The following is a 12526-nucleotide window of genomic DNA, read 5'->3' on the forward strand; positions in this document are numbered from 1 at the left end:
GTTGAGAGAAACACTAAGACATGACCTAACCAGTGATGTAGCGGTAAGAAAATAGGTGGGTAAACGATGTTCGCGGTGAGTAAAGTAACGCTCCCTATACTTTCAATGCCTTTTCCCGCAATAGGTGAGTCAACACCGGTGCATAAATGGCGTTTACTCTCCACTTCACCACTGGACATAACATTATGATAACATCACATAATAATATGTCATACAGCAGCAACCCCGCCATGCGTTTATCCCTGGGCCGCTGGATCTCAGGGCTGGAGTCCTCCGGATGTCTTCCCTCCCTCCTGCTTTTCCACCTCTTTGCATGCTCCTTGATATCTTCCAAGTGGGAGTAGCGCTCCAGGGTGCCTGTGTAAGGGGACAGGCTGGTGAGCGCCCCCTCTCCATCCCTGTTAAAAAAAACATAATATGGATTGGATTTACAGTACCAGTCAGAAGTTGACACACCTACTCAATCAAGGGCTTTTCTTTATTTTTGCTATTTTCTACATTGTATATTTTAGATTTGAGATTCTTCAAAGTAGGCATCCTTTGCCTTGACAGCTTTGCACACTCTTGGCATTCTCTCAACCAGCTTCATGAGGTAGGTGCCCTGGAATGCATTTCAATTAACAGGTGTGCCTTGTTAAGTTAATTTGTGGAATTCATTTCGTGGGTTTGAGCCAATCAATTGTGTTGTGACAAGGTAGGGATGGTGTACAGAAGACAGCCCTATTTGGTAAAAGACAAAGTCCATATTATGGCAAGAACAGCTCAAATAAGCAAAGAGAAACAACAGTCCATCATTAATTTAAGACATGAAGGTCAGTCAATCTGGAACATTTCAAGAACATGGAACGTTTCTTCAAGTGCAGTTGCAAAAACCATCAGGCGCTGTAATGAAACTGGCTCTCAGGAGGACCGCCACAGGAAAGGAAGACAAAGAATAACCTCTGCCGCAGAGGATAAGTTCATTAGAGTTACCAGCCTCAGATTGCAGCCATATAAATGCTTCACAGAGTTCAAGTAACAGACACATCTCAACATCAACTCTTCAGAGGAGAATGCGTGTGTCACGTTCCTGACCTATTTCTGTTAGTTTGTTGTATGTGTTAGTTGGTCAGGACGTGAGTTTGGGTGGGCATTCTATGTTTTCTGTTTCTATGTTGGTTTAAGGGTTGCCTGGTATGGCTCTTAATTAGAGGCAGGTGTTTGGCGTTCCTCTAATTGAGAGTCATATTTAGGAATGTTGTTTCACTGTGTTCGTTGTGGGTGGTTGTCTCCTGTGTCTGTGTTTGTCGCACCATACGGGACTGTTTCGGTTTGTTTGTTCATCGTGAATTTATGTGTAGGCTATTTTCCCTGTTCGTGCGTTCTCGTGTTTATGTCAGTTCGTCGTCCAGGTCTGTCTACACCGTTTGTTATTTTGTTAGTTTAGTCAAGTTCGTGTTTTCGTGTTTTTCTTTAATAAATCATGTCTTCACAATCCGCTGCATCTTGGTTCCATCACTACTCCTCCTTTTCGGTTGAAGAGGAGGAGGACCACCGTTACAGCGTGAATCAGGCCTTCATGGTCGAATTGCTGCAAAGAAACCACTACTAAAAGACACCAATACGAAGAAAAGACTTGCTTGGGCCAAGAAAAAAAGAGCAATGGACATTAGACCGGTAGAAATCAGTCCTTTGGTCTGATAAGTCCAAATTTGAGATTTTTGGTTCCAACCGCTGTGTCTTTGTGAGACGCAGAGTAGGTGAACGGATGATCTCAGCATGTGTGGTTCCCACTGTGAAGCATGGAGGAGGTGTGATGTGTGGGAGTGCCTAGCTGGTGACACTGTCTGATTTATTTAGAATTCAAGGCACACTTAACCAGCATGGTTATCACAGCATTCTGCAGCGATGCGCCATCCCATCTGGTTTGCACTTAGTGGGACTATCATTTGATTTTCAACAGGACAATGACCCAAAACACCTCCAGGCTGTGTAAGAGCTATTTGACCAAGAAGGACAGTGATGGAGTGCTGCATTAGATGGCCTCCACAATCACCCAACCTTAACCCAATTGAGATGGTTTGGGATGAGTTGGACCGCAGAGTGAAGGAAAAGCATCCAACAAGTGCTCAGCATATGTGGGAACTCCTTCAAGACTGTTGGAAAAGCATTCCAGGTGAAGCTGGTTGTGAGAATGCCAAGAGTGTGCAAAGCTGTCATCAAGGCAAAAAGGTGGCTACTTTGAAGAAGCTCAAATATAACATCTATTTTGATTTGTTTAAAAAAATGGTTACTACATGATTCCATATGTGTTATTTCACAGTTTTGACATCTTCACTATTATTCTACAAAGTAGAAAATAGTAAAATAAAGAAAATCCCTTGAATGAGTAGGTGTCCAAACGTTTGAATGGTATGGTGCTTTTCCACCTAACAAAACACTTTACATTGAATAATAACACATTTACATAATATTTTTCAGCAGGTGCTAAAAACACTTAACTTGCATTGAGGTGGGTGGGAGACTGGGCACTCACTTCATCCACTACCAATATGTAGAGAGCAACCACCTGGGGGATGCCACTGCCATGGCAGCCATTCTGCACCATAAAGGTCACCACACATCAGCTATCACAGTGGATAGGTCAGAGGTGAAGGATGGGGTGAGCGGGAGAGGTGAGGGATGGGAGAGAATCGTACCTGCAATCCTTGAGGTCTAGGGGAAGGGAGAGAGGTCTGCTGAGAGGTGGAAAGCCTCTACCCTCTTTCTTCTTCGATTCTGTGTTCCTCTGGGTAGCCTGCTGTCTGTTAACCTCTGGGCCTGGGTGGAGGCTCCTATTGGGGCTTGGTTCCAAACTGTGCTGCCTCCTCAGCTCCTTCCTCTCCAGGCTTCTCTGGTGCTGGGTATGGTGCTTGGGCTGCAGCTTGGGCGGGGGCTGGGGCTTGGAAGGTAGCTGGGGAGATGTGGGCTTCTCTACCTCAGCCATTGAGCTAGAAGTAGGGTCAGATTTGTGCTTGTCAGAAAAACTCAGGGCCCTGAAGTTCAAAGTTCTATTGTACATTTTTAGGATATAAAAAGATGAGTCTTAGTACCTGTTTGGACCTCGTTTGTTCCTGAGCAGTGTCTGCATCTTCTTGATGCTGTTCCTCTTTCTCAGGTAGTCAATCCTCTTCCGAGAGCCTCGCCACGCTGCCTGGATCACTGTGGCCGCACGGCATCTGGTGTCCGCCCGGAACGCACGCCAACATCGCTATAGGAGAAGATGAGATCAACTTTGTTATCTCCGAGGGGAAATTGGGCTAGGACACAGTAGCCGCACCGCTGTAAAAATACATTAATCTTACCCTATCACACAGGGGCTTTCTATACAGCGCTCCCTGAAAATTATTTTACAAGGGCTGGGATCGGTCTTGTACACGTTGTTGTGATTTGAATCAATAGTTACCAGTGTGATCATCGTTTCTGCCATATAGGTACAAACCTGTATTCTGATGGCGGCGTCTTTCTTGTAGAGGAAGTGGCTCCTGCTGAGACAGGCCCTGAACCAGCGCTGCAGGATGACGATGTGACGCATCACTTCCTTGTTCAGGGTGTCCTGGAGATGCTGCTTCTCCCTCTCCTTCAGGAACACCTGGGAGAAAAAGGACATTTAGATGGGACTACATGTTTAATATAAAGTCAAATGATGATTTTTGTTGTTTAAGCAAGAATTACTAATCACTTTTCAGCTTTTCTATGGAGGCTATAATGGCTAGGATGTAAAGTGTTACCTTGGTTTTCCCAATCTGGTACGTGCTCTGTCCTAGACCCATCTTCTGCAGAAGGTTAGCTATGTCCTCTGGTGCTGTGGTGGCTTCTTTAGGCAGCAACACTTTGAACTGCTCTAGGAACTCTGTGAAGGTGAACTTGGCGTTGTAGCCAGACTTCTGGATGCGTACCGTCTCCAACATGCCTGTGCACCTCAGCTGCTGTTGCACCAGAGCATTGTCAAACAGCATCTCCTTCTACAAGGAACACAAAGAGTTGCATCCCAATGCATTAAACAGAGAAATTCTGTCATCAGTAGTGACTTAAGCATCTGCTAAATCAGGGGTTTTCAAACCGTTCCTCGGGGACCCCAGACATTCCATGTTTTTTAAATATTCCCAGAGCCAGCAAACCTGATTCAACTTGTCAAGTAATCATCAAGCCATTGACTAGGTGAATCAGGTGTGCTAGTTTAGGGATACAAAATTGTGATATGTCTGGGGGTCCCGGAGGAAATTTGAAAACCCCTGTGCTAAAATTGCCAAAATGCAAATAAATATAAGGGTTGGGTTCAATTCAGGAAGTACACAAATTCAAATTCTCTTCAATGCGTTTCAAATAGAAAAATTCTGAATTGGAATTTGGTTTACTTTCTTAATTTAAATGGAATTGACCCCAACCCTGGTAACTACTGTATCGTCCTAGGTATTCCCTTACGGAAAAACCACATGAATTTCACGTGACCACATGTGAAGTGCTCCCCCCCAAAAAAATTTCACATGTGAAATTTCACGGAAAATGATGTGACCTTTTCTTTAAGGGACAGACATAGACAATCTTTATACAGTACATGTAATCCTACCTTCTCAGCATTGGAACGGATACAGCGGATGAAGAAAGGCTCTGCTTTCCCCACAGTCTCCAGCAGCTTATTGAGAGACGCCTGCAGAATAACATTACAATATATCACACCAGTTAGCTGAGGGAATGCTGTTTACAGCCTCCATTAGTGATCTTTAATGGAGTTTTAATGACATACACACAATGCTAAGACAAGCTCATTGTTCTGGTCAGCTCTCAGTGGGAGGAGGCTGGTGTGTGTGCCTGCATGTGTGTGTGCATGCGGCCTGCATGTGTGTTGGGCAAGCAGACCTGGAACTGAGCGCTGATGCTGGGTGTTTTCTTCCTCTGATGTGGGTGGAGCAGAGAGCGAGAGGCGCGGTCATGGAGCGTCAGGCCGACGATGTGCTTCAGGGACCGAGTGTTCATCAGATTCTGTAGGACGTACTACATCAATCAATCAATCATCACCACACATTGTTACACAACTACAATGACACAGTATTGTAATATGCTTATACATAGGGCCAGGAGACTGTCCAGTCTATGTGAACTGTAAAGACAGTACAGAAGTAACATAAACCAATAAAAAGACCCAAGAAACTACTAATACATTACCGTAGGAATGAGCTGCTTGTGCTTGCTGGCCTTGCTCTTCCTATGGGGAGAAAAGACAGAGAGATGGTGGTGAACTGGATTTTACAGGCAAGATGGATGACAATTGTTATGTATTCATGGCTTGACAATGATAGAGTTGGCTACAGCAGGCTAGTTTTCAGCATAGTTTCTTGTTGATAATGTGCAGTATGTAACATCCCCATCAACAACCTGGCTCCTGCTTTTTCCCTCCAGTCCACATACTTCTTTTTCTCGTAGTTGGCAAAGATGTCCTCGATCACCTCCAGAGGATTGTCATCGGACCGATCGAACGAGAAGTCCAGTTGGGAGCTGTGGCTGGAGAAACATGTTAGTTGAATCAGATGACGCAATCTCTATTGCACTCCACACTGTCTTTTCCCACCTGGACGAAAGGAACACCTACGTGAGATTGCTGTTCACGTTCAACACCATAGTGTCCTCCAAACTCATCACTAAGCTGCTAAGAACCCTGGGACTGAACACATCCCTCTGAAAACGGATCCCGACGGGCCACCCCAGGTGGTGAGGGTAGGCAACAACACATCCGTCACGCTGACCCTCAACACGGGGGCTCCCTCAGGAGTGCGTGCTCAGTCCCCTCCTGTAATTCCTGTACACCCACGACTGCGGCCACGCACGACTCCAACACCATCATTAAGATTGCCGACAACACGAGTGGTAGGATTGATCACTGACAACGATGAGACAGCCTATAGGAAGTAGGTCAGAGACCTTGCAGTGTGGTGCCAGGATAACATCCTCTCTCTCAACGTGGGAAGGACCAAGGAGCTCGTCGTGGACTACAAGAAACATCGACAGGGCTGGAGAGGAGCGGTTTGAGAGCTTCAAGTTCCTCGGTGTCCACATCAATCAGAACCTATCATGGTCCAAACACACCAGCACAGTCGTGAAGGAGCCTGAGAAGATTTGGCATGAGCCGTCAGATCCTCAAAAGGTTCCACAGCTGCACCATTGAAAGCATCTTGACTGGCTGCATCACCGCTTTCTATGGCAAGTGCTCCTCATACGACCGCAAGACGCTACAGAGGGTAGCATGTACAACCCAGTACATCACTGGGGCCAAACTCCCTGCCATCCAGTACCGCTATATCAGGCGGTGTCAGAGGAAGGCCCAAAAAACTGTCAAAGACTCCAGCCACCGAAGTAATAGACTGTTCTCTCTGCTACCACACGGCAAGCGGTACCGGAATGCCAAGTCTGGGACCAAAAGGCTCCTGAACAGCTTCTACCCCCAAGCCATAAGACTGTTAAACCGGTAATCAAATGGCTACCGGGACTGTTTACATTGACCCCCTTAATTATTTATTTCTACACTGACACTCCCACACACATGAAGACACACACTGTAAAGTCCACACCTGTTGTATTTGGCACATCTGACCGACAAACTTTGATTTGATGCGTTTGGCTGGAACAAAAACCTGCCCCTACATCAGCCCTCTGTGGATACGATAGCACACCCCTGGACTAAGGCCTTCTGCCTCTTCTCTTTAGATGAAGGTGAAACATGTTCAACTATAATGTTGCAACTGTAATGAGTGGCAGCATAGTCTCTCTCCTCTTGCCTGGACAGTCTCTGCAGAGCCGAGCTCGGCCTCCTCTTCAGTTCCCCTATAGACCGACGGGAGGTGCGTTCCACCAGACCTGTAGAGTAAACAGGCCTTGCCATGTTAGTCATCTTATCATCATCGTTGCCACCAAAGTGTAGCAGGTCATATCTCAAGAGACTCACAACTAAAAACTCTTGACCAGTTATATGCTCATAAAAAGAGCACCGTTTTCTCTTGCCCGGCCAGTTCATGTAAACGTGAAATACCCCGATTGGACAGGTCTAAGAGAGAGGGCATCTAAAGTGAAGCCTACCTGGGACTGCCCGGCGGCTTCCGGCCTTGTTGAAGGCCGCTATGATGCGTATGGTGGCCCGGAGGATGCCCCATCGGAACACTGCCACCGGGTCTGACCCAATCAGCTGACGCATGAATGCCCGCTCGCTGCTACGTAGCAATGCCACGATGTCCGGACGCATGTGATCCGTGTTCTTCTTCCGGAAATCCTGATCGTGATAAGGAGAGGAGGGGAAGAGGAGAGGAGAGGTAGAGAGAGGGAATGAGAGGAGATGACGAGGGAGAGGGGTTGAGAAGGGAGAGAAAGACACAGGGCGGTAGAGAGGAAGAGGGATGGAGGAAGGAGGAGAGGAAGGAGATGTAGAGGGAGAGGGACACAATGAGAGGAGGAAGACAGGACAAAGAAAGGGTTGGAAGCAGGACAGTTAGCTGTGTGATGTCCTTTCGACTGACAGTGTAGACTAATAGGTTGCTCCCCTTGCACTTTCTCTACCTTGATCTGGTATTTGACCTTCCCAGCGAAGTGTTGGATGACGAAGGCTGGTAACATCACTACGGTGGGGACAAAGTACGGGTTGTCTTGATGCTGCTGCTTGAACTTGTTCAGCAGAGTGTCATCCGTGGCCTGAGGGAGACTAAGGACACAAAGACTGGGTTAGGCAAAAGCAATAGAGGAAGCCAACCAGTAAGCTTCTTTTCATCTGTCCACTTCCTCTAAATCAGTGGTGATAAAGGTACAAGACAAGACGTAACTACAGACTACTGAGATACAGCCCTTGCAGACAGGGCCAGGAGATTTTCCTGACCACGTGACCTGACTGGAAACACTCTGGGCCCTGGTTTTAGGTTCAAACTCTTGGCCCTCCCAGACTTACTTGCTCTCCTCATCCAGTAGGTGGAAAAGCCCAGTGGGTTTCTGGCTGATCAGATGGATACAGCCCAGGTTGTCCGTGTAGTCTATGGTATTCCAGCTGATCCCCTCAGCCTGGTACTCTTTCTGGAATAGATGGATGGACGGATGGATGCGTGAATAGATGGGTGGATGAATAAATTAATGATGATTGACTCCCAATTAGAGATGATTTAACTTCACATGAAGGTACCCTTTTTATGGGGTGAAGGGTTTATAGTGCATTCAGTTGTGCGACTGACAACTTATCCCCCTTTCCTTTCCCTTATAGAGCTCACCTGCTCCAGCTTGAAGATGTGCTGGTTGAAGTAATACTGTAGTTTCTCGTTGGCGTAGTTGATGCAGAACTGTTCAAAGCTATTCGTCTGGAAATCCTCAAAACCGAATATATCCAGAATACCTATGGACAAACACTAAAAATAATCCTAATATAAATTATTTTTTCCTGCTTACTGCTTGCTTACTTCCCAACAATGCAGAGAAAGAAAATTGAGAAAATTGAAAAGTTAAATGTGAAGTAATAAAAGTAAAACTAATACTTTCTAAAGCTGCGTCGAAAGGTTGTCAAACAAATGCAGGGGCAGCACTTTTTACTGGAAGTGAAAGTTACAGATCGCGGCTTTAAAGCTGCAGTGAAAGGGTTAGGTTAGGGTTGTCTCTGGGTTAGGGTTAGTACAGTGAAAGGTTGTCAAACAAATGCAGGGGCAGCACTTTTTACTGGAAGTGAAAGTTACAGATCGTGGCTTTAAAGCTGCAGTGAAAGGGTTAGGTTAGGGTTGTCTCTGGGTTTGGGTTAGTACAGTGAATGGTTGTCTTACAGAGATGGCCTCCTCCATGTCTCGTCTGTTGAGCAGAGCGTGGTTGATGTGCAGGACAATCCAGTCAAACAGAGCGCTGTACAGAGACTTGGCCATGGAGTCCCGCGCTGTCACAGCCTGGGTAGGACAATAACAAGACGACAATATTTACAGCCTGGGTAGGACAACAACAAGACACCAATCGTTATGGCCTATAGGATAACAGCAAGAAACACCCCAAGAAAGGGCTGCAAAGCTAACAAGAGCCATATAAGTCCACAATACCAGGGCACCAATTTTTTTCTGACCACACGTGACATGACAAGGAAAATATCCAGGTCCTGGCTATAACTACATTCTGGAGTTTTCCCTCATGTCATGTGAGGAAGAAAAAGTCAAATAAATGTAACTGGTGTTAGAACCCCTACTTCTTTGAGAGTGTAGTGTAACACTAATTTGTCATTGGCTGTTGTTTGTTTCCTCTTGGTCAAAGCCTCCACCAGCAACTCCTGTTTGACCTATGAGAACAGAGCAGATTGTCAGTTAACGCTGTGTACAGGTGTTCCTCTAAGCAGGTGAGACTAAAGATATTGATTGATTGAATGATTACACAATAAATACATTGACTGATTGATTGATTGATTCCTCTACCTTGAGCAGGTCAGACAGGGTTGAGAGGACATCTGCTGGCCCCGCTTCCAGCCCCTGGCCGTCTTCTGATTGGGTGTACGTCACGTTGCCCAGATACAGGATGGCAGAGAGCATGGAAAATATCCTACACAGAAACACACGATTATTATAAAATACACCAGGATTACTGATCATATCCTGCACAAGAAAACATAGGGCGCAATACACCTGGATAACAGTTTCACACACCATGAGCACCTCTCACTGGCTAGTAGTATGAGTTATGGCATCATCCTTATTTCAAGGGTACAATACATATATACACGCATAATCGTTTACAAGCTACGATATAATTACATTGAGAAACAGCCACAGTAGGCCGCTAGGTGAGCAACTAAGTTCTAGTGTTCCACCTGCCACACCCTAAGGCCATGATCAGATGTCTGCTGCTGAAATGTTCCCTGCATTTTTCTCCTGCTAGGACTGACAAGTTCTAACCTGCTGCGGAAATGGGAGAGAGCGGTGGAGTTCTTGGAGAGTTGCACTGTTACATACGGACTGTTTTAGTTCCATCAGGTGTGACTGTGGCAGAAACTCTTCATGAAAAAGATGATATCAGGGATCATGACAGATGACAAGAGTATGGTACAGGGGACGTAAAGAGGAGAGGATAAAGTTTCTGAGATATCTCTATAAACTATAGTTTGTCTCCCTCTGTCTACTTCACTCTTTCTCTCTTCGTCGCACACACTCTGTCTCGCTCGCCTGAAGAGTTAACCCTACGTACTGCTCGCCTGAAGAGTTAACCCTACGTATACGTACTGTTTCTTAGTGGAGGGCAGGAATCCCACCATCTCCATGGCCTGATGAAGCCTCTCGAACTCATGTCTGAGATTCTCAGCGTCTTCTAAATGAAAGGACTCCTGAGCAGAGTGACAGAGAGTATTTTAATTGAAACAATTTTTTAAAATCTCAATACACTTAAGACAGAAAAAAAGAGAAAATAGAGAGACAATTGACAGAACATAAAGAGAAAATATGAAGACATGCTTTTAGCATCTGTATTGCTGGAGTACAGGCTATGGACTTTAATGGGTTACAGAGTTAATGTTTGCAGTTAATTCAAGGAGCTGTATCTAAAGATATTTTATTTTACAGTTATTTACATATGTAAGAGTACTTGTATTAAAATTAATGTGATGGAGATTGAGAGAACTATGTACATATTTCTGTTGTATTGGAATACGCTATTGACGCAAGTACCAGAATGCCTTGCGTCAGAGACTAGAGATTAACTCTGTTTGACACTAACATGCTGACCACACCGCTCGCATCGCGTGCGAGAGTGTTGCAAAAATAAATGTACACATACACGTTATTCAATCATTGCACCCACACTGCTCACACGCCTCAGCGAGGTCCTGCGTGGCCAGGCGCTAAAATAGAAATAGGTTCTATTTGTGACACTCAACGCGCTGCAAGTCCGGCCTCTCCCATCTCCTCATTGGTGTGTAGGAGTATATACCCACGTGGGTGATTGAAAGATGAACTGACATCCACACTCCAGTCGGCTGTAGTAATGCACCGTAAAGTTGGTTGCCAACCGCCATATTAAAGTCCAAAGAAGTAAAAAAGAAGCCTGTGGAAGGAGGAGAGATGACGAGAAAGGAATTTGGTTTACCGTTTTATCTGTGGATTAATTGTAGGAGTAGAGGACCTTGTGCATTTCATTTAAAATAACAACCCAATGTCAATATCACAGGACAAATTAGCTAGCAACAGCAAGCTAGCTAGCTACATTGCCATGAATGTTTAATGCTTTTCGATATGTCCCCAAATGAATATAATTCGATATGTCCCCAAATGCGTGTCCTGATCGTGTCTGGTGTGGGGGTACAAAATCAACATGTGAACGCGTGCATTCGGTTTGGTCAGCATGTAATGTTCGTCGCAAATGTCACCGTATTCCCTACATAGTGCATTACTTTTGATCAGGGCCAATGGCACTCTATTCCATACATAGTTTGCACTACTTTTGACCAGAGTCCTATAGGCCCTATTCTAAGGTTGTGCACTACATAGGGAATGGGGTGCCATTTGGGACACATTTTAATAATAAATACAGCAATACGGTATAGCTCTCCAAACCAGGTTTTCTATGAAAAGTTATACAAGTATTGACTTCCATACATGCTCCACATCTTTTTTTATCTTAACTTCTCTAGGGTAGGGGGCAGCATTCGGAATTTTGGATGAAATGCATACCCAAAATAAACTGCCTGCTTCTCAGGCCCAGAAAATACGATATGCATATAACTGGTAGATTTGGATAGAAAACACTCTAAAGTTTCCAAAACTGTTAAAATAGTGTCTGAACAGAACTGATTTGGCAGGCGAAATCCTGAGAAAAATCCATTCAGGAAGTTTTTTTGTTGTTTTTTTTGTAGTTTTCTATTCAATGCCATTACAGTATCCATTGACTTCGGACTCAAATTAAAGTTTCTATGCCTTCCACTAGATGTCAACAGTCTTTAGAAATTGTTTCAGGCTTGTATTCTGAAAAATTAAGAAGTAAGAGCAGTCTGAATGAGTGGACCCTAAAATGTCACAGAGCTTTTTCATGTGCACGACCGAGAGAGTGCGTTTCTTGTTTACCTTTTAAATTGATGATGTTATTGTCCGGTTGAAATAATATTGATTGTTTAGGCTAAAAACAACCTGAGGTTTGAATATAAACATCGTTTGACATGTTTCTATGAACTTTACGGATACAATTTAGATGTTTTTGTCTTCCTGTTTTGATTGCGTTTGAGCCTGTGGATTACAGAAGAGAACGTGCAAACAAAATTGAGGTTTTTGGGTATAAAGAGACTTTATCGAACAAAAGGAACATTTATTGAGTAAATTAATGTCTGCTGAGTGCAACCATATGAAGATCAAAGGTAAGGGATTCATTTTATCTCTATTTCTAAATTGTGCAACTGTTCTACCTGGCTGGTTACTGTTTGTAATGATTTGTCTAGTGGGCTATGTTCTCAAATAATCGTACAATATGCTTTTGCCGTAAAGCATTTTTAAAATCTGACACCGTGGTTGGATTCACAAGAAGTTAATCTTTA

At 44.6% G+C, this 12526-nt stretch overlaps 1 protein-coding gene across 1 annotated transcript in view; it reads right to left on the reverse strand.

Moving 5' to 3' along the window:
* Positions 1-12526, reverse strand: part of LOC129824479 (unconventional myosin-IXb-like) — an 81329-nt gene that overhangs the window by 31400 nt on the left and 37403 nt on the right. Inside the window, exons 6-23 of the mRNA XM_055884182.1 lie at positions 10230-10330; positions 9429-9552; positions 9206-9295; positions 8799-8915; positions 8259-8393; positions 7946-8067; positions 7564-7705; positions 7090-7279; positions 6792-6870; positions 5428-5520; positions 5185-5224; positions 4879-5001; positions 4589-4669; positions 3750-3983; positions 3461-3610; positions 3072-3229; positions 2679-2969; positions 216-398 (exon numbers count right to left, since the gene is read on the reverse strand). Of these exons, the coding sequence (XP_055740157.1) occupies positions 216-398; positions 2679-2969; positions 3072-3229; positions 3461-3610; positions 3750-3983; positions 4589-4669; positions 4879-5001; positions 5185-5224; positions 5428-5520; positions 6792-6870; positions 7090-7279; positions 7564-7705; positions 7946-8067; positions 8259-8393; positions 8799-8915; positions 9206-9295; positions 9429-9552; positions 10230-10330 (2453 nt within the window). The remainder of the gene's footprint in view (positions 1-215; positions 399-2678; positions 2970-3071; positions 3230-3460; positions 3611-3749; positions 3984-4588; positions 4670-4878; positions 5002-5184; positions 5225-5427; positions 5521-6791; positions 6871-7089; positions 7280-7563; positions 7706-7945; positions 8068-8258; positions 8394-8798; positions 8916-9205; positions 9296-9428; positions 9553-10229; positions 10331-12526) is intronic.

Source organism: Salvelinus fontinalis, chromosome 26 (assembly GCF_029448725.1).
Source record: "Salvelinus fontinalis isolate EN_2023a chromosome 26, ASM2944872v1, whole genome shotgun sequence".
Taxonomy (NCBI): Eukaryota; Metazoa; Chordata; class Actinopteri; order Salmoniformes; family Salmonidae; genus Salvelinus; species Salvelinus fontinalis.